The sequence below is a fragment of the Danio aesculapii genome, chromosome 17 (assembly GCF_903798145.1).
Source record: "Danio aesculapii chromosome 17, fDanAes4.1, whole genome shotgun sequence".
Lineage (NCBI taxonomy): Eukaryota > Metazoa > Chordata > Actinopteri > Cypriniformes > Danionidae > Danio > Danio aesculapii.
Genome location: NC_079451.1, coordinates 2,180,908 through 2,202,726, shown reverse-complemented (window position 1 = coordinate 2,202,726; position 21,819 = coordinate 2,180,908). Strand labels below are relative to the sequence as shown.

Sequence of the window (21,819 nt, the reverse complement as noted above, 5' to 3'; positions counted from 1 at the left end):
AATCAAGTGAATGAATGGGCAGCTTATCCTGTCTGAAGCTTAATTAAGTGTTTTATCTGGTTGGTGACCCGCTCTGGCCGAGACGCATGCGTTTGAGCTGCTGAACACTGGAACGACCCCTGACACTGGAGCAGTCACCACATTACAGAGGAAACGCTGCTCTTTTTGATGAGATTTGGAGAGAGTTAATTAAAAGACACCGGAGCAGGACCACCGATGGGCCTGCACACATCTGAAACGGCTGAAAACACACTGTATGTGTGGGGAAAAATATGCCTAGCCTCAAACACTAACACCGTAAGAAGAACCTAATCTATAATCAAAGTTATAATTAACAGCTCCAGACATTTAATGCAAAACCTTTTCAACGTGTTTGTCCCACGACACAAACCACAGTCAGGTCAACCGAAATAAACTATATGAGCACAATTTTTGATGAAGGCATTGCAATATTACATTGTTCAGCAATTATGATAATAGTAATAGTAATAAATAATTATAATAATTAAAATAAATGATAAACTGATCGATTAAAATCAACATTAAATAATACTAAATGATCAATCAATCACGAGTCAATGTTAAAGATATTAAAGATTAAAAAAACAATTAAAATACTTTACGAATCGATCAATCCAACATTATATAATAATAATAAATCAATCAATAATAATGTTAATGTTAACATCACCATCAATGTTACATAATAATGTTGCAGTGTGTTGTGATAACGCTTGAGTAGTGCGCTAAAATGAAGCATTTAGCAGAATTGAAACACTCATGATAAAGTATTTTACAGACCAGCAGCTCCAGCAGGAATTCTTTAAGATAGGTCGTTTCTTTTCCATCAGGAAGCTCAGGCAGGAGACACAGGTACGCTGACACCCGGTGGAGGGTACTGGGACTGGAGGCAGAGACACCACAAGAACTACATTAACACTGGAGAACAGCTTACATTTATACACAACATTAACAAACGACATGCGTTAATTCTGTATTGCTAAATGAGTGATGTACTAAATAGATACTTTCAATCCAAACATGCTAATTAAATTGATGTGCAAACTGGAATATTGGCTAAAAGATTTGCGAATAAAGCAGCGTCTCCATCCAAAGAGTCAAAGAGAACAAGACGTCGCTTCCTGATAAAACTGGCGCCAACTATCAGACAGAAAAATGTAGTCTTCACAGTAGGAGAAGCCACTGTGGTCTTTTTTGTTTTATAATAAATGAGAAGACGACGAAGACGAAAACACGATCAGTGTTGCCAGATTGGGCGGTTTTAAATTTGATAGTGTGGGTTAAAAATAGCTTAGGCGGATGGACAAAATTTGGGCGGTTTTGAGACATAGAATTTAGATCCAGCTTTGTTTTAACAAAACGTAACTGTGTGCTCTTACTCCATTCAGTTAGTAGTGATTAACCCATAGTGCAAACTGCGTTAGCCTACTCACAAGCAGGTGAAGGAAAGTTTGTGCACGTGCTTCACGCAGTGCCTGTAGTTAAACTCACAGCAACTTATCATAAAACTTTTATCGTTCATTTGTCCTGCAATTGACAGTAAAACCGAACATAGCAGCGTCGCCTAATAGACGAACAGCACCTCAATGTCTTCAAAAGAACGTAACACGCCTAATGGGACGAACTTATGCGTTCACGCCATTACGCATCAACCTGAATCCATACCAGGAATCCATGGAGCTGCTGTGGAACTCCTGTGTCCTACTAATGTTGTGTCAAACAAGTCACCGTTTCCTGAGTTGCCAAATGAATTATTTTTAGGCTCACTAGATTTACTTGAGACACATTGGAGCACACTAGCCAACTGATATCCTTAAAACTGACCGAAACTAACATCTAAAACACTTTATTTTAATTTCGCAGGATATTTAATGCAAATAATTTATAAACTACTTAAATATCATCTTTCAACAAATAAATCTACAGTATACAGGCGAATAGGTAGTGTAATCTACAGAACAATAAGTGCAGTGTTGTGATGTGATCCATTTGTGTTGCAATTTTACTATTGTGGTTCTGTGACTGTTGGTTGCTGTATGAAAAAAAATATGACAAATAAAATAAAAAGGCAAATTTTTGATTTAAATAAATTAAAAATAAATAAAATATTAATCTAATATTTTGGGCGTTGTTTTGTCTGGGTTTTGGACGGCTTTTGGGCTGGAAAAAGTCAGCTATCACAAATCCAAAGACATGCGGTACAGGTGAATCGGGTAAGCTAAATTGTCTGTAGTGTTTGTGTGAATGAGTGTGTATGGGTGTTTCCCAGTGATGGGTTGCAGCTGGAAGGGCATCCGCTGCGTAAAACATATGCTGGATAAGTTGGTGGCTCAAGGGCTGCTGCTTCATCACACCGAACTGCTCACAGTCAGAAACACAGGCTCCTGGCGTCTCTTACCTGAGATGACCAAAGTGTTTGTTGAGGGATTCTCGCGTGTCCACAGCCGCCACATTAGACAGGGCAAAATCATTGAGCTCCGGGAAATGAGCAAACGCTGCTCTCTGAAAAACAAACCAGTGGCAGACCTTCAATTATCACAACTGAGAGATTTCAGAATAAACCCGCTGAACCAAACAGACACTCAGGAGACTGATCCACTGCCAAAGCTCATTTAACCCTTCATCTGCCATAGTTTCAGCCATGATCTTTCGTCCTTATGTTAATATTAACACAACAAAAAATAAGAGCAAACAATCTAAATGTCAGTTTAGAGGCTGTACACATTCTAGCTCCAAAAACCGTGTGGAAAATGTTAGTCACGTCACAATGTATTTCTAGGTTCATGCGGTGTCTGTCATTGCTAAGCAACCATTAGCCATGCTCCCCGAGAATCCAGTGCTTGTCACGTGACACGAAGTTCACTTCTGCAATTAAGAAAAAATTAAACACCTGGAAAATGCGAGCGCGTCCATTTTTGCGTAGGATGAAAGACGTGATATGGGAATGTCCAGCATGTCACTAGCTCTGATTTCCTCAAGGGATGTTTTCCCCCCTCATGCAAATTTTTCACATTTCTACAAGTACTGCAGTGTTTGGGTTCTCTGCGTTTGCCTGAGGTAATATGTCCACCGTTATTACAGTGTGACGCTGATTGGTTGATTTTTGTCACGTGACTGAAAATTGGAAAAACGCCTGGAAAATGCGAGCGCGTCCATGTTTGCGTAGGATGAAAGAAGTGATATGCGAATGTCCACCATGTCACTAGCTCCGGTTTACACACGGGATGTTTTTCCCTTTACGCAAATGTTTCACTTTTGTATCATTGCTAAGCAACCATTAGCTGTGCTCCCAGAGTATCCACCGCTGACAAACCATATAGCTCTGATAAAAGTTTTATTTTTGAAGGAAATTATCAAGTACTGCAGTGTTTGGGCTCTCTGCGTTTGCCTGAGGTAATTAGTCCACTGTTATTACTTAAATGTGTGTAATCCATAGAAAGTGTGAATCTGATTGGTTGATTTTTGACATTTACACACGCAGTTCGCTTGTGGCATTCTGAAAAACGTAAAAATACCTGGAAAAAGTGAGCGCATCCATGTTTGCGCCGGATAAAATATGTGATATGGGAATGGCCACCATGTCACTAGCTCTGGTTTACTCATGGGATGTTTTTTGCCCTCACTCAAATTTTTCAGTTGAGTTCAATTATTTAAACTAGATGCGATTGAGGCGGATTCCACGCGTCAGCTGCAAACATGCTTGACATCCCACATTATTCATGCTGTACGGCGATAATTCACCTCTATTCACATGTTTGCATTGACTTTGTACATAATCTACTTGTGTCAATACTCCATTTCACATTTCGCTTTTTTCTTTTTTTAGACCTAAGCTAAAGAATTTTTATTATTGTATTACATTACATGGGTAAAAACCTTTGTAATATTTGATTATATTTCAGTTTGGATGATCTATTTATGGGTTTAGAACGTTATACCAGCATCCCTATTGATATTAACCAATTCACGAAGCATGCATTGACAAATACATTATTATTTTTATCTTTCTGAAATTTAATTAATCCTTGAATAAACTTCACTGGTCTCTGCAGGGTTTGCCAGAGACAGATGAGGTGCGTAAGAGTGTGTGTTCACCTGTAGAGAGGTGATTCTGTCATAGTGCAGCGTGGTCATCTCTTTCTGTGTCAGAGCATTACCAGTCTGATCACTGATCTCAAAGCCGGTGTAAAACTTCAGCATGTCCAGCAGCTGCAACAACAAACACAGATTAGTAAAGCATGATTGAACCCATATTAAACGACAACCTTAATTGACCTGAACCATTTTGGAACCATTTTGGAATCTATTTAGCCGATTTTTTATTTTGGCATGGTCACTTTTCGCTTAGCTTAGCATAATGAATGGAATCAAATTGGACCATTAGCATTTCGTTCTAAAAACGAAAAAATATTTAGATAATTTTCCTATTTATAAAATTAAAACAAGTATTCTGTAGTTATATGTAATAAGACCGATGGAAAATGAAAATTACTATTTTTAGGCCAATATTGCTAGAAACTATACTCTCATTATGTGATTATTAAATAAATACAAGATGAAATTGCATCTAAAGTAACATATAACAGATTAATTTTATCTAACAGTATTGTGAAATGACCTTTTTATTAAATAAATTACTTCATTTTTTCAAACCTGAAACAATCAAACTTATATTTTATTCATTGTTGGATTCTCTCTGACACATACATGAGGTGTGTTTACTGAATGTGTGATTCGAGGACTGACTAAAATCACAGCATTGCTCTCGTTTTCCTGCAGTGGTTCAGTGTTCAGTGCTGTACCTGGCAGAACAGGTGACCCTCTTTCTCTCTGCAGGTGAGGTGAGACAGCTGGCATTTGACCATCAGATGAGCATCGTCCAGCACAGTGTTGAACCAGCGGCGAGTCGGGAGCAGAGCCTGCCCAAAGATAGACAAGGTTAATAACATAAAAATTGCACAAAAGCACACGCATCAGTCTCGAATGGGTGCTCAGATGAAAAGCTCAAAGGACAAAAAAGCCAATGCAAAAGGCAGCAACACTAGCGCTCCAAAAATATCAACCTGTAAACCTCGTTAGTGTTACCGACAACACAGTTACCAACAACCCTGTCACCGTCAACCCTGTTACTGTCAACACTGTTACTCTGCTATCGACAATCTTGTTACTGTCAATCCTGTTAACAACAACCCTGTCACCATCAACCCTTTTACTGTTACAGTCAACCCTGTTACCCTGTTTTCGACAATCCTGTTACTGTCAACCCTGTTAACAACAACCCTGTTGCCTTCACCGTCAACCATGTTACTGTTACCATCAACCCTGTTACTGTCACCATCAACCATGAAACTGTTACCGTCAACCCTGCTACTGTTACCGACCACCCCGTTACTCTGCTATTGACAACCCCGTTACTGTTACCATCAACCCTGTTACTGCTATCTACAACCGTTACTCTTACCATCACCCTGTTACTGTTACCATCAACCATGAAACTGTTACCGTCAACCCTGCTACTGTTACCGACCACCCCGTTACTCTGCTATTGACAACCCCGTTACTGTTACCATCAACCCTGTTACTGCTATCTACAACCGTTACTCTTACCATCAACCCTGTTACTGTTACCATCAACCATGAAACTGTTACCGTCAACCCTGCTACTGTTACCGACCACCCCGTTACTCTGCTATTGACAACCCCGTTACTGTTACCATCAACCCTGTTACTGCTATCTACAACCGTTACTCTTACCATCAACCCTGTTACTGTCACCATCAACCATGAAACTGTTACCGTCAACCCTGCTACTGTTACCAACCACCCCGTTACTCTGCTATTGACAACCCCGTTACTGTTAACGTCAACCCGGTTACCAACAACCCAGTAACTGTTTCCATCAACCCTGTTACAAACAACCATTACTGTCAACCCTGTTACTGTTACCGACAACCCTGTTACTGTCAACCCTATTACTGTCACCGTCAACCCTGTTACTGTTACCGACAACCCTGTTACTGCCACCGTCAACCCTGTTACTGTCACTGTCAATCCTGTTACCAACAACCCTGTTACCGTCAACCCTGTCACTGTCAATCCTGTTACCAACAACCCTGTTCCCGTCAACCCTGTTACTGTTATCGAAAACTCTGTTACTGTCACTGTCAATCCTGTTACCGTCAACCCTGTTACCAACAACGCTGTTACTGGCAACCCTGTTACTGTTACTTGCAACCCTCTTACCATCAACCCTTTTACCAACAACCCTGTTACTGTTAACCCTGTTACTGTTACTAGCAACCCTGTTACCGTCAACCCTTTTACCAACAACCCTGTTGTTGTTACAGTCAACCGTTACTGTCACCATCAACCCTGTAAATCTGTTATCGACATCCCTGTTACCGACAACCCTGTCACTCTGTTACTGACAACCCTGTTACAGTCACCGTCAACCCTGCTACTCTTTTACAGTTAACCCTGGTACTATTACCGTCATCATTGTTACCGACAACCATGTTACAGTCAACTCTGCTACGGTCAACCATGCTACTCTGTCGCTTTCAACCCTGTTACTGCCAACCCTGTTAATGTTACCGACAACCCTGTTACCGTTACCATCAGCCCTGTCACTGCTATCGACAACCCTGTTATTGTCAACCATGTTACTCTGTTGCTCTTAACCCTGTTACTGTTAACCCTGCCATGCTTAAATGTAAAAAGTTAAATAATTATTACCAGAGTAAACTTTAAATTAAACTATACATTTGTTGGCTGAATCTTTTTATAAATATTCCATACACATTATTTTCATTTGCTGATAATAATTGTGATATGTCAGTTAATTTCTCGTTTACTTTTTTAAACAACAAAATGCTATGTGGTATTTGGTTTGAGGCTTGCCTCTTCAGCTAAAGCACAAGAAAAATGGTAAAATGTCAACTTTTTATGCTTTAAAAAGTTGAACAATAATTTACACCACAATAAGTAACAGAATCAAATAGTCCAACACATTTATCCAGTTTACCGTAAGCTATAAATGTGTTATCTGTCATTCCAGTTTAAGGAACATTAATGGAAAATGTTGGAAATGCACCAGAAATGCACTTTAAAAACAGTTTTGTTTCAGCTCGTAAAGCAGAGGCTGAACAGCTGGTATAAAAACTTACCTCCAGGTCAATCATGAACTCAATGAATCGCTCACAGTAGTGAATCTTCTCCATGGAGACGCTGCCTAGAGCAACACAAGCCACAAAACACACATTACAGCACTGACAACATGCCTCATTTCACACACACACACACACACACACACAGGGCATTCTGAGGCGGATGGAGGATCTGGCTATGAAGAGTGACAGTATTATGATCGTCTCATAAACTGGCCACTTGAGCGTCACGCCGTCCCGGGCCTGAACAGGTGCAAGATGGGAAGATGGCACGTGGCCTGTGTTAGCAGAGCAGTGAGACGCTGCAGGCGAACATCAGCTGCTCTGAAGCTGGGTCACGTCACAGGATGAAGGAAACACACAGAGACGCGCAAATAAAATCACAGCCTGAGGGGAGGGCAGGAACACTGAAGCATTGTGGGAAACAGAAATCAAGCCCAATTTTAACATGTAGCATTTTAATTGCACTGACAAATGAATATTTTTTGTGGGTGCTTGTCTAGAAAGCAAAACTTCTTTTGGTCAGCTTGTGGTTTATATATCTTTTGGTTGAAATTATTACTGCTTTAAATCATTTACAGTTAAAAACTATCCTAGAACACCATCTGCAGGTAAAAACTAGCTCAGAGTGACGTCTGCTGTTAAAAAGTAGCCTAGAGGGCTATTTGCTGTTAAAAGCTGTCCTAGAGCGCCGTCTGCAGTTATAAACTAGCCTAGACTGCCGTCTTTATTTAAAAAACTAGCCGAGAGCACCATTAGCTGTTAAAAACTAGCCTAGAGCGCCGTCTGCTGTTAAAACCTAGCCTAAAGCGCCATCTGCTGTTGAAAACTAGCCTAGAGCGTCGTCTACCATTATAAACTAGCCTAGAGCGCCGTCTGCCATTATAAACTAGCCTAGAGCACCGCCTGCAGTTAAAAACTAGCCCAGAGCGCCATCTGCTGTTAAAAAAATGCCTAGAGCGCCGTCTGCTGTTAAAAACTAGCCTAGAGCGCCGTCTGCCATTATAAACTAGCCTAGAGCGCCATCTGCTGTTAAAAGCTAGCCTATAGCGCCATCTGCTGTTAAAAACAAGCCTAGAGCGCCGTCTGCCATTATAAACTAGCCTAGAGCGCCATCTGCTGTTAAAAGCTAGCCTAAAGCGCCATCTGCTGTTAAAAACAAGCCTAGAGCGCCGTCTGCCATTATAAACTAGCCTAGAGCGCCATCTGCTGTTAAAAACTAGCCTAAAGCGCCATCTGCTGTTAAAAACTAGCCTAGAGTGCCGTCTTTAGTTAAAAACTAGCAGAGAGCACCATCTGCTGTTAAAAACTAGCCTAGAGTGCCATTTTAGTTAAAAACTAGCCTGTAGCACCGTCAGCTGTTAAAAACTAGCCTAGAGCATCGTCTGCCATTACAAACTAGCCTAGAGCACTGCCTGCAGTTAAAAATTAGCCTAAATCGCCATCTGCTGTTAAAAGCTAACCTAAAGCGGCATCTGCTGTTAAAAGCTAGCCTAAAACGCCATCTGCCATTATAAACTAGCCTAGAGCACCGCCTGCAGTTAAAAACTAGCCCAGAGCACCATCTGCTGTTAAAAACTAGCCTAGAGCACTGTCTACTGTTAAAACTAGCCCAGAGCACCATCTGCTGTTAAAAACTAGCCTAGAGCACTGTCTACTGTTAAAAACTAGCCTAGAGCGCTGTCTACTGTTAAAAACTAGCCTAGAGCGCTGTCTACTGTTAAACACTAGCCTTGAGCGCTGTCTGCTGTTATAAACTAGCCTAAAGCGCCATCTGCTGTTAAAAACTAGCCTAAAGCGCCATCTCCTGTTAAAAAACTAGCCTAGAGCGCTGTCTACTGTTATAAACTAGCCAAGAGCACCGTTTGCAGTTAAAAACTAGCCTAAAGCGCCATCTGCCGTTATAAACTAGCCTGGAACGCCGTCTGCTGTCATAAACCAGCCTAGACCGTTATCTGCTGTTAAAAACTAGCCTTGAGCGCCGTCTACTGTTAAAAACTAGCCTAGAGCGCCATCTGCTGTTAAAAACTAGCCTAAAGCGCCATCTGCTGTTAAAAAAACTAGCCTAGAACGCAGTCTGATGTATAAACTAGCCAAGAGCACAGTTTGCAGTTAAAAACTAGCCTAAAGCACCATCTGCCGTTATAAACTAGCCTAAAACGCCGTCTGCTGTCATAAACTAGCCTAGAGCGTCATCTGCTGTTAAAAACTAGCCTTGAGCGCCGTCTGCTATTATGAACTAGCCTAGGGCGTCATCTGCTGTTATAAACTAGCCAAACATTATCAGAGCACCATGTGCTGCTAAAAACTAGCCTAGAGCGCCGTCTTCTGTTAAAAACAGCATGATACTGAAGCAACGCGTTTACCTGATGCAGAGATGGATTCGAGAACCGCCAGGAATTTCTTTATGAGGGAAGCGAGGAAGGTGCGCTCTTTCTTTGCTCTGTGAAAAACACAGTTGATAAGACACACAGCACACGGTGTTGATACGTTTCATGTTTATGGACTGTGAGAGGCTTCATCTTACTGCTCCTGATCCTGCGTGTTCATCTTCTCATAGTTCTTTTTAATGAGGTTCCAGAACTTCTGCAGTTTAGGGACCGTCTTCAGTTCCTGCTGAAGCCTCGTCTGGAAAATGACCAAATCTGGAGTCACATTCAGACATCTCAAAACAGACTGGACTTTATGTCAGTGCATGAACATATATGCGACATAGGGATTTCAACATTATCCAAATTAAAGCATGTATTCATATTTCCTTTATACGTCTCTCATCTCTACTGATCTCTTGTTAATTAAATGAAATTAATTTAGAAACCACATAACCTGAATTTTCGTTATTTCAGGATATACATTTTTTTTACATTTTCAGAAATTGATGTAGACAATAATAATATTAATAAAAAGTCCTAAAACTATAAAACAATTATAAAGATTACAGGTTTACAGCCCCTGAGCCACTATAAGAACATGAACACAAAAACTTCACTTTCAAAACACCTCTGACAGTCACTTCACCAGGGAAATGCTTCAATACAATAATATATATATATATATATATATATATATATATATATATATATATTAGGGCTGCCCCCGACTAAAGATATTCCTAGTCGACTAACACTCCTGCATTTTAGCGATTAATCAAATAATCGTTCATTTATGATGTTAATATAATAACTTGCGTATATACTAGGAATATAGTCCAAGTTGAAGTTTAACACTTCCATATGACAGAAAATGCTAAAGCATGATATTAGCGCATTCAAAACGAAAATTAAGCGCTTAAAACGGAATAGTAAAGCGTTTAAAGTATACAGTGCTTACACACAAAAATCAGTGGCCGGAACGTTATAGGCTAATTATGACATAAAAACAGCAATCAGACTGCCTGTGCATTTTAATTATTTATTATCAAAAATACAAACTGTAACAGTTACATGTCAAACAAACAAACAAAAAAAAACAGTTTTTAATAAAATAAACTAAAATTCGTTCTTTAAAATAAATCAAATAAACTTATTTTAATTTTTCAAACTTATATAATTTTTATATTGTTCAAAAGGAAAATTAACAAAAACGAACAACTTAATAAATGCACATCGCACAACGCCAAAACTTAGAACAAAAAAGGCGGCGGCAAACAAATTAACAGCCTAAATATTTGATTAAATTGTTTACTACAACTATATTTAAGACAAAATGTGGAACAAATAATTTAAAGAACACTAATACAAATCAAAAATATCAGAGCAAAGCCACAAACTGCCATTAGGACGACGGATGAGTCTTGACTTGAAACAACAAATTAAAAACATCAGACTAATTTTTCTAACAGAATAAAAAACAATTTCTGCATTATATAAAAACGAAAAAATAAAAATAATATGTATTTATTTATTTGTATAGCCTACCCGATATAAAAAATACCCGTTTTTTATATATATAGCCTAACGGATAGCAAACAGAAACACTACAAAAAGGAAATTAAGCATTCTTACCTAAGCTTTCAATTCGATTTTATTTTTTTCATATTATGCGAGAGGAACACCAGCTTGTCCACATTGCTGGGAAGAAGGGAGCTTCTCGACTTGTTCACAATGAAGCCGGCCTTTGAAAAGATGCGCTCTGATGGAGTGGATGTGGAAGGGATACAGTGGAGGCGTTTAGCTGCTTTAGCGAGCTTTGGATATCGATGTTCATTTTTTAGCCACCATGCCAATGGTCCCGAATCAACCTTTGTTTTATCTGCCAAGTACATTTTTAGTTCATCCTTCTCTTCTGCATGCTCCTCCTCATCAATGGCCATAAGCATGGATATCTCGGCCTGCTTTTCCTTTTTCGGTTCGGGCTCACCCTCCTCTGCTGGGCTAATGCTGCCATGCTCGCTTTCTGGCGCAGATTCTGTAGATAAACTTTCTGCCAGATCCGACACTGTGGAGTACGCATCTTCTCGTTCGTGTTGGTCAAAGAATGACAAGCTCTTAAAACGTGGGTCTAAGACAGCAGCTTGTATATAAATGCTGGTCGCAATATTTTCCGTCATTTGCCATCTCGTGTCGATTTCTTTTGCTAGTTCTGTCTTTAGTGCTTTTGTGGTGGGACTGTCTTCGTTGCGCAGCACCAAATGGCGTCTCTTCATGTTTATTAACATGGGCAGTGTGGCAGATAGGGATGCGTTTAAATCCTGAGAAAGCAGCTCAGTGAGAGTGATCATAGGCTTTAGCACTGCTACAGTGTCCTCCGCTGTCAGCCAATGTGCTGTTGTGAGATCTAGGCCTCGTTCAGACCGTTTGGTAATTTCAGGGTCTGACAGCACAGCTGTAACTGGCCATCTCTGTTCCAAGAGTCTCTCCAGCATGAAGTACGTGGAGTTCCATCTTGTAGAGACATCTTGGATAAGTTTGTGTTCTGCATAATTCTGCTGCTTCTGTTTATGAGTCAGAGCTGTTGTAGCCTTGGTACTTTTCTTGAAATGCCCTACAAGGCGTCTAGCAGCAGCGATGCATCGACATATGGGGTCAGTTTTAAGAGCCACGTTTATGCATAACTGTAACGTGTGCCCCGCACAACGGACGCCCTTCGCATTACCCCAGGATGGATCATTAGAAATCAGTTCTGTGCACAACACCATATTAGCGGCATTGTCATGTACGACTGCTACCCTCTTTTCTCCAGGTATTTTAAATTCTTCCATCACTTCACTAAGTCGCTCTTTTATATTGGTTGCTGTGTGGCTCTCCTCCAGCACTTTTGTTTCCAACACAAAAGAATGTAGTTGCCAATCTTCAGACATGAAGTGTGCAGTAACGGTCATGTAACCCTCACTCTGGATAGAGGTCCACGTGTCTGTTGTAAAGCTGACTGCTGTACAACTTTGTATTTTCTTAACAAGAATTTCTTTAGTCGTGTTGAACTTGCTTGTTAAGCCATGCATTATTGTGTCGCGTTTGGGAATGGTGTAGCCTGGTTCGAGGAATTTAAACATTTCTTTGAACCCGTCACCACGGACAACGTTGATTGGTCTCATATCAAGCGCAATGAAATCGACGATTTTCTCTGTGATTTCTCGCTTTCTTTTCTCACTTAGAGGGGGTCTCAAAACTAAACTCTGCTGCTTCATTGTTGACTGCGAAGTTGAAGCGCACGACGCCATATCATCGCTGCTATATTGTGGATGAGCCTAGAGACAAATGCATGTCAAAAACCATGAATATGATTTAACTTAACAGCGCAAATGTGTTTATATCCTTATTGTTAAAACGAGGGGCCATGTGAGGTGGTTAACGTTACTACTTACATGTTTTAAATGATAAGACATATTTGATGTTGACGAGTGATAGGCAAATGTTTGCCTGCAGAGTTTGCAAACAGCCTTTTTAGGGTCGTCCTTCGCCTTTTCAAAATGATCCCACACTTTGGACTTTTTTCCTGACATAATTATTAGCGTCAGCCAGACACCTCTCCCACAAGTGCTCTTTGGTATACCGTGAGGCACGAGATCGCGTTGATCTCTCGTTGCTGATGTCATACACTGACTGCGCAGCCCTTGATTGCGTAATTTCATGTGATTTTTTTTTTTTGCAACTAACCGACTAATGAAAATGTATTCGACCAAGCCCTCTTCATATCGACTAAAGTTTAGTCGACTATTTGGGGGCAGCCCTAATATATATATATATAAATACTTCAATACTGATAAAAAAAGCTGATTTTTAAAATATACATACAAATTTGCACATGAAACCGGTGTACAAACAGTTTTGCAAACACATCATGAGCACCAAAATTGATTGTAAATGTATAACAAAACATGGAAGTCTTTGGAAGAAAGTCATGGAAGAAACAAAGTCATGGAGGAGTTTTGGCACTCCGGCAGCCATTTTAACCAGTCTTATTAAATATATTTAAACTAAACGAGTGGCAAGGTTTCTGTGAATAAATCTGGTCAGTTGTGTTTGAGCAGAGTTTGAGAACGACACAATTAGCACCGCTATAGGACCTTTTGAGAGCACGTCTGCAAAGTGTAATATGTTTATTTGACAAAATTACCGGAAAGCTTTAGGAAAGAAGGAATGTGCTAAATACTTTGTATGTTGTCGTGCCTATAGTTGCTCATTTACAATACTCCAAACTAAAAAATGTTCGTCAGAAGTTCAAATGTGCATAAACATTTTAAAAATAATGCAAATCACACAACTTTTCATAAATGTAAAAACAAACAAACAAACAATATATATATATAAAATTATTGAATAAGACAAATATTACATTTATATAAAATTCATATAAAACTATTTAAAATACTAATTTATTTATTTCATCATTTAATCAATTAATTGAAAAATGTATTAACTGCGCAAAGATTATAATCTGAACCTGCAGCTCATTTCGAAGTCTGCTACTGTCCGCCAGAAATCGCACTTTGGTCACGGACGCATGCTTAGAGAGCCTTCCTGACTGAATGAATGAAATACGCTGTTTTCCACCAAGGCAACCCAGAGTGCTGAAATATAATTGGTTTAACTGGCAGTGGGCGGGTTAAATGACCAAATCAAAGACAGACGTTCAGGCACGTAACGCACATGTTCAAAGCAGAATATCTGACTTCAGCATTGTTTTTCAGATAAACAAGAATGTTCATTTAGCATGTTTCTGAAATATCTGCAAAGATATCATGGTGTTTTTATGCTTTAGAAGAGTCAAACACTCAACTACACATAAAGGTGAGTTGAAAACACTCACATATAGTACCTTTAAGTGAGAGAGAGAGAGAGAGAGAGAGAGAGAGAGAGAGAGAGAGAGTGTTTTAATTTTATTGTCATTTCAGCTTCTATGTCATGGCAAAAAATAAAAATAGATCATCATTACTGCTTAAATACTAAGCAATTATTACATTTAAAATGTTAAACTCTTATTGACGACATCAGAATTTGACTAAATGAATGAATGTTCAGATCATATGGAAATGTGTGTGTGTGATGCATGAATATTCACCGGCAGCAGACACATCCACATGGGCAGAGACACCAGCTTCTGCACCTGCTCACGGATCAAATCCACTTCCTGCAGCGAAGAGCACAACACACAAACAGCCAGTTAACATCTCTGTAACACTGGAAACAGAGCAAAACCTGACAAACCTGAACACACAGCATCTGTCTCTGCGCACTTCCACATTCGTCTAATAGCAACAGCTGTATAAAGTCTCCTGACTGGAGCTCGTCCAACACTACAGAAGAGCGTTCTTCATCGACACACACGTCAGTAGAAACGCACATGATTAGCACACAAACACTAGACAATGAGAGCTCATCAACAACGCTGATGGTCCATCTGCTTGTGTTAGAGACACCATGCCTTAAATTAGCAGGCTGACAAAAATAGATGGAAACAGCCTTGAATTGAAGCCTTCATTGAACCATGTGCTGTTATATTTCTGATGTGTTCAGCTGCAGTGTTATAACCCAGTCTATTTTCTATGTGCAACAGCACCACCAAGTGCTGAAGTGCAGAAAACAAACAGGTGATGTGGTAAATTATGTAGAAAGGGCGATTAAAGGGAATTAACATGCACATGTAAGACAAAAGGTGATTGGGTAAAAATAAATAAATAAAATATGCTGGTTTAAAGTCTCTTCACATCTCGATAGCACTCAATTTATTAGTCTAAACATGTTTTTGATGTATTTACATCACCTGTGGAAGGTGTCAAACTAGGTAAGCAATGATTATAGATTTTTTTTAATCACAGTTTCACAGTTATTATGCATATATTCATTTCAAAACACTACTAGTTTAGCAAAAATCACACGAAATCTGCTTACATTTTACAGAGTTATTTATTGCTGCTCAGTAAGCAGTTATTCATTCATTCATTTTCTTTTCGGCTTAGTCTCTTTATTAATCCGGGGTCGCCACAGCGGAATGAACCGCCAACTTATCCGGCACATGTTTTAAGCAGCGGATGTCCTCCCATCTCTGGGAAACATCCATACACACTCACTCACACTCATACACTACGGACAATTTAGCCTTCCCAATTCATCTGTCCCGTATGTCTTTGGACTGTGGGGGGAAACCGGAGCACCCTGAGGAAACCCACGCAGGGAGAACATGCAAACTCCATACAGAAATGCTAATTGACCCAGCCGAGGCTCGAACCAGAGACCTTCTTGCTGTGAGGCGACAGCACTACCTACTGCGTCGCCTTTAGTAACAACTTAATACAGCTCAAAATAATAATAATAATAATAATAAACAAACAATAGTCCATATCACGTTGGCCAAAAACAATGTTTTTGACATTTAAACAGAAGTCATAATTTTACATTGAAAATAAATGACAGAACACTGAATGAACAAATAATTAAAGATAAGAATAAATAAAAAGTCATACTTTTCTAAGCTACATACACTACCTGACAATGACAAAGAGAAGACGACGAAGTGTGCCCACTTTTGTGCCCCATGACCCCATATGGGGTGAGGACGTTCCTGATGAGTTCAAACTATGGTCCACGAGTAACAAGGTCACATTGTCCTTGTTTCCTTAGATAAGTGTGGGAAAGGTTATGCTGAGGCTTGAAACATTGGATTACAGGTTGGGATTATTCATTAATGCATCTCAAATTATAGCTAAGGCCCAAAATAAAGAGATCTCTAACATTAGGACTATGGTAATGCAAAATAGGATGGCTCTCGACCTTTTGACTGCCTCTGGTGGAGGTGTGTGCGTATTGCTGAACACGACATGTTGCACAAATCAGATGACATCAATAGTGATGCTATGAGAGATGCCTTAGGTACCTTGACTAAATTGAAAAATGCTATGACAGCTGACTATCGCCCCGATCATAACGGTGGATGGAATATTTTCCACAATCTTTTTGGCTGGGTGACGCCTTTTATATCGATGATGATTCCTATTATTGTTGTTTTATTACTGATTTGCTTTTAGCACGATTTGGCATGCTGTTTACACGATTCTAGTATGAATTAGCATGCTGTTAGCATGAACTAGCCCGTAAAATGAAGCGTGTGCACTGACCAGGCTGTTGAAGCAGTGGTCCAGGAAGAGCAGAAGCACTGTTTGCTCCTTCAGCGAGAGGCCGAACTGCTCACCGGACAAACACAACTCCATCACTCGCTGGAAGAAGTGAGGGAAGTGTGTGGGCGCTTTCTTAAACACCTGAAGAGAGAAAAACACAGCATATGTTTTACTGCACATTCACAGCATAACAAACATCTCCGCAAATAAAGCTGAGCCTAAAGTTTACTTTGTTCAACTTCCTCCTAAAAGATTTGCTTGTTTTCCTGCCAATTAGGGCTGGGTGATGATGGACAAATATCATTACACAATTAAAGTCGTCGCCTAAATGTAAAACCAATTGATTAATAGTTTAAATACAACTGAAGCCAAAATGATTAGCCCTCCTGTGAAATTTGTACAATTGTAAAAGTGAAGTTTAACAGAGCAAGGAACTTTCTGAATGTCTTATTTCTTTTAGCTTGGCTGGAACAAAAAGTAGGCTAATTTAAGAAATACATTTTTCGACTGTCTACTTCCAATGACTTCCCTAATTACCCTAACTTGCAGAGTTAACCTAATTAAGCAAGTTAAGGCTTTAAAGCTGAATACTAGTATATTGTAAAATAAAAAGTGAATTATTTTGTGCTGTCATTTCGCCGAAGACTAAATTGGTTATTAAAAATATAATACACTCACTGGCCACTTTATTAGGTACACCTGTCCAATGCAAATTTCTAATCAGCCAATCACATGGCAGCAGCTCAATGCATTTAGGCATGTAGACATGATTAAGACGATCTGCTGCAGGTCAAATCGAGCATCAGGGTGGGGATGGGCATGGTTGTTGCTGCCAGACGGGCTGGTCTGAGTATTTCAGAAACTGCTGATCTACTGGGATTTTCACGCACAACCATCTCTAGGGTTTACAGAGAATGGTCTGAAAAAGAGGAAATATCCAGTGAGCGGCAGTTCTGTGGGCGCAAATGCCTTGTTGATGCCAGAGGTCAGAGGAGAATGGCCAGACTGGTTCCAGCTGCTTGAAAGGCAACAGTAACTCAAATAAGCACTCGTTACAACCGAGGTCTGCAGAAGAGCATCTCTGAACACACAACATTGAGGCGGATGGGCTACAGCAGCAGAAGACCACACCGGGTGCCACTCCTGTCAGCTAAGAACAGGAAACTGAGGCTACAATTCACACAGGCTCACCAAAACTGGACAATAGAAGATTGGAGAAACGTTGCCTGGTCTGATGAGTCTCCATTTCTGCAGCCACATTCGGATGGTTGGGTCAGAATTTGGTCTCAACAACATTAAAGCATGGATCCATCCTGCCTTGTATCAACGGTTCAGGCTGCTGGTGGTGGTGTAATGGTGTGGGGGAGATTTTCTTGGCACACTTTGGGTCCATTAGTACCAATTGAGCATCGTGTCAACGCCACAGCCTACCTGAGTATTGTTGCTGACCATGTCCATCCCTTTATGAGCACAGTGTCTCCATCTTCTGATGGCTACTTCCAGCAGGATAACGCACCATGTCCTAAAGCGTGAATCATCTCAGACTGATTTCTTGAACATGACAATGAATTCACTGTACTCAAATGGCCTCCACAGTCACCAGAGCTCAATCCAATAGAGCACCTTTGGGATGTGGTGGAACGGGAGATTGGCATCATGGATGTGCAGCATCTGTGTGATCCTATCATGTCAATATGGAGCAAAATCTTTGAGGAATATTTCCAGTACCTTGTTGAATCTATGCGACGAAGGATTAAGGCAAAAGGGGGTCCAATCCGGTACTAGTAAGGTGTACCTAATATAGTGGCCGGTGAGTGTATTTATGCATGTATATACATGTGTGTTATTGGACAGATGTTTTCAGTTGCACAAAAATAAGTGCATCACTAGTGAAGCTCATTGTTCAAACACAAAAATTTAATTTCCCATTGCTCTCTTCAACGTGTTTTAAGTGCTTCATGTCTAATCTATCCAGTCATCAACAGCTCCACACAAACCTCCCAAGCGGGAACGTTTTCTCGAAACTTCTCATTGACGATGCAGCAGATGGACATCATGTAGCTGTTAGTGGAGGCTTCAGGTGTGTAGTTCGGCCACAGGAAGTTCTCCAGATACTGACTGCAAAATATACAACAAGAACATCAACACACAACACACAACACACACTACAACTATAACAAAACGTGTGTGTACAGCACTAACCTGAACTCCAGAAGCATAATTTTTCTGATGGAAAATCTGAAAAGAGACAACCAAAGTCAAACAAATCAGTCGAAAATATATATATATATATATAAACACTCGATTAATGTAACCATTTTGAAGAAAATGACTATACTATATGCTATACTATAGCTTTTAGACCTAGGGCCCGGCTATCTTAGAATATCACTGTGCCTGACGTCATAGGGTTGGTACTGTTCCCTCAGCTATAGTAAAACATGCCCTTTTCTTCTAAACAGTTACATAAATCGAGTTTGTTGAATATATTTTCATTAAACTGCAAAGCAATGTACAAAATGTCAACTTGACTGACTGCTTCACTTTAACAACTTCCACAATTCTGAGTACACTGGGTTACACAAAATTGATTTGTGTTGGGACAAGATAAAAGAATTTAGTTCATATTAAATCGACAAATTCAAGTTGATTGAACATAAAATAATGAAGTTGTTACAAAACAAAACTCAAGAATAGTGTTGTTTCAGCTCGTTTAACTCAAATAAGAACAAACAAACGCCCTTTTTTAAGAGGACAAACAAGACAGTACATCTCGGTAGACTTAAGACAACAATAACAACAAAAGTAGCACAACAAACAATAATTACGTTAGCAGTGCACTTCTACAAGATGCAAGCAGGATTAGTACTTACTTTGATTTGAGGATCTCATTCTGGTAGACCTCTTCGATGATCTGAAAATAGAAAATGATTGTCAGATTCTTTATTAATACAGTTTTTAGGTACAAGTTGATCATTCACTACCATATAACATGCACTTTTGGAGATAAACAACATCACTCAACCATTAAGTAAAGCAGTGTTTCCCAACCCTGTTCCTGGAGGCACACCAACAGGACATATTTTGGATGTCTCCGTTATCTGACCCATTAACTTCAGGTGTTGGAGTCTCTTCTGATGTTCTGATGAGTTGTTTCAGGTGTGTTTGATTAGGGAGAGGTTGAAAATGTGTACTGTTGGTGTGCCTTCAGGAACAGGGTTGGGAAACACTGAAGTAAAGGAACCATATATAATTAAAGTAGTTTCTCTCTGTATGGGACAAAGATGTGTTTGGTGTCTGTGCTGAATTTACACATTTATATATGGGTAATATATATATATGGGTAATATATATATATATATATATATATATATATATATATATGGGTAATATATATATATGGGTAATATATATATAAGGGCTGCCAAAATTAGCACGTTAACGCACGTGATTAATTTGAAATATTTAACGCTTTAAAAAAAGTACACAAATAACGAAGTTGCAGTTTTTTTTACTTCCTGTTGTGGCCGATGTGTGTTTAACGTGCCAAGAGATATGGATAAGACCAAGGAAGCGCTTTTAAAAGGAAAGTTTCAGTATAAAACAATTAATGTCGCATCACCGGGTAATCCAGCGTTTCCTCCAGAGTTTCATGCAGAATTTCGGGTGTTTCATTTTTAATCTTATGACTTTAACTGCAGTTCACTCTCATTCAGCAAATGTTCATTCAGGATGAAAATATAAAGTGAAGAGTGCTGTTTTAATTGAATTTGATACCGCATGGCAAACAGAAAGAAAAACCTCAGCATTTCGGGACTCGGGTGATCCTTTAAGATAATCAAAAATCACTGCTTACATGATAGACTCTTAATCAGAGTATCTTAATCATAGAAGCGGAGTATTGGTGTCCATGTAAATGTACTCAGTGAAAGTGCCAGATGATGTCGCAAGCTTTCAAAGACAGCCCATATCTCTGCCTTTAAGTTGCTTCCATGAGCCCACAAATGTTTCATTAAGCTTGACGTGTTCCTTTTACACGCAACTTTTGTAAAGCGTCTGCTTCACGTTGCTGTGTCAGAATCCTTGCTTGTAAAATACAGCCATACTTTAAAACGCTTAGTTAAAGCTAATCTGATGAACATGATCGTGCGTGTTGATGAATCTGAAGGGATGCCTTTTGTGACATATCAGGACACAAATCTGTATAATGACATAGGTATGACACAGTTATTACAAAAAGGAGGTGAAATATGAGGACATTAGTGACGTCCTCATTTCTCAAAAAGCTTATAAATCCCACAGGATGAGTTTAATCAGAGAGTAAAGCTGCTCACTGTCTCCTGTGATGGTTGGGTTTAGGGGTAGGGTGGGGTGAGGGCAGTACAGTATATGGTTTGGACAGTATAAATTATGTACCCACTTTTCACAAAAACAAACGTGTGTGTGTGTGTGTGTGTGTGTGTGTGTGTGTGTGTGTGTGTGTGTGTGTGTGTGTGTGTAGTCCACTTAGAATACAACATGGAAATCATTTTTGTTTGTTATTGGCATTGATTGTTTTGAAATTCATATGGCACTTAAATGCCTGTGTTTTTATTTCTATTTTTATTTTTATTATTAATCATGATTAATTACAAAAAAGTGTGATTAATTAGTTACATTTTTTAATAATTTGACAGCCGCTATATATATATATATATATATATATATATATATATATATATATATATATATATATATATATATATATATATATATATAAATAAATAAAAAATATATAAATAAATATATATATTTATATTTATATATATATATATATATATATATATATATATATATATATATATATATATATATATATATATTTATATATATAAAAAATATATATATATATATAAATAAATAATAATAATAATATATATATATATATTTCAACATAAAGTAATGGTTAACATTTGAAGTATATCAGAATTAAACGTCCTAAGACATGAATGGGTGTTGTTCAATAATTTTAAGACAACCTTGATAAAAGGTTTTGATCCACTTCAGAAGTTGACTACTGTACACTGGTCGGAACATGTG

The 21,819-nt window shown here is 39.0% G+C and overlaps 1 protein-coding gene across 1 annotated transcript in view; it reads right to left on the bottom strand.

Moving 5' to 3' along the window:
* Positions 1-21,819, bottom strand: part of aqr (aquarius intron-binding spliceosomal factor) — a 71,055-nt gene that overhangs the window by 46,776 nt on the left and 2,460 nt on the right. The window contains exons 3-14 of the mRNA XM_056476781.1: positions 19,614-19,654; positions 18,943-18,978; positions 18,738-18,858; positions 16,741-16,881; positions 14,688-14,756; positions 9,715-9,815; positions 9,554-9,630; positions 7,188-7,252; positions 4,824-4,940; positions 4,117-4,230; positions 2,420-2,523; positions 802-904 (exon numbers count right to left, since the gene is read on the bottom strand). Coding sequence (XP_056332756.1) covers positions 802-904; positions 2,420-2,523; positions 4,117-4,230; positions 4,824-4,940; positions 7,188-7,252; positions 9,554-9,630; positions 9,715-9,815; positions 14,688-14,756; positions 16,741-16,881; positions 18,738-18,858; positions 18,943-18,978; positions 19,614-19,654 — 1,089 coding nt within the window. The remainder of the gene's footprint in view (positions 1-801; positions 905-2,419; positions 2,524-4,116; positions 4,231-4,823; positions 4,941-7,187; positions 7,253-9,553; positions 9,631-9,714; positions 9,816-14,687; positions 14,757-16,740; positions 16,882-18,737; positions 18,859-18,942; positions 18,979-19,613; positions 19,655-21,819) is intronic.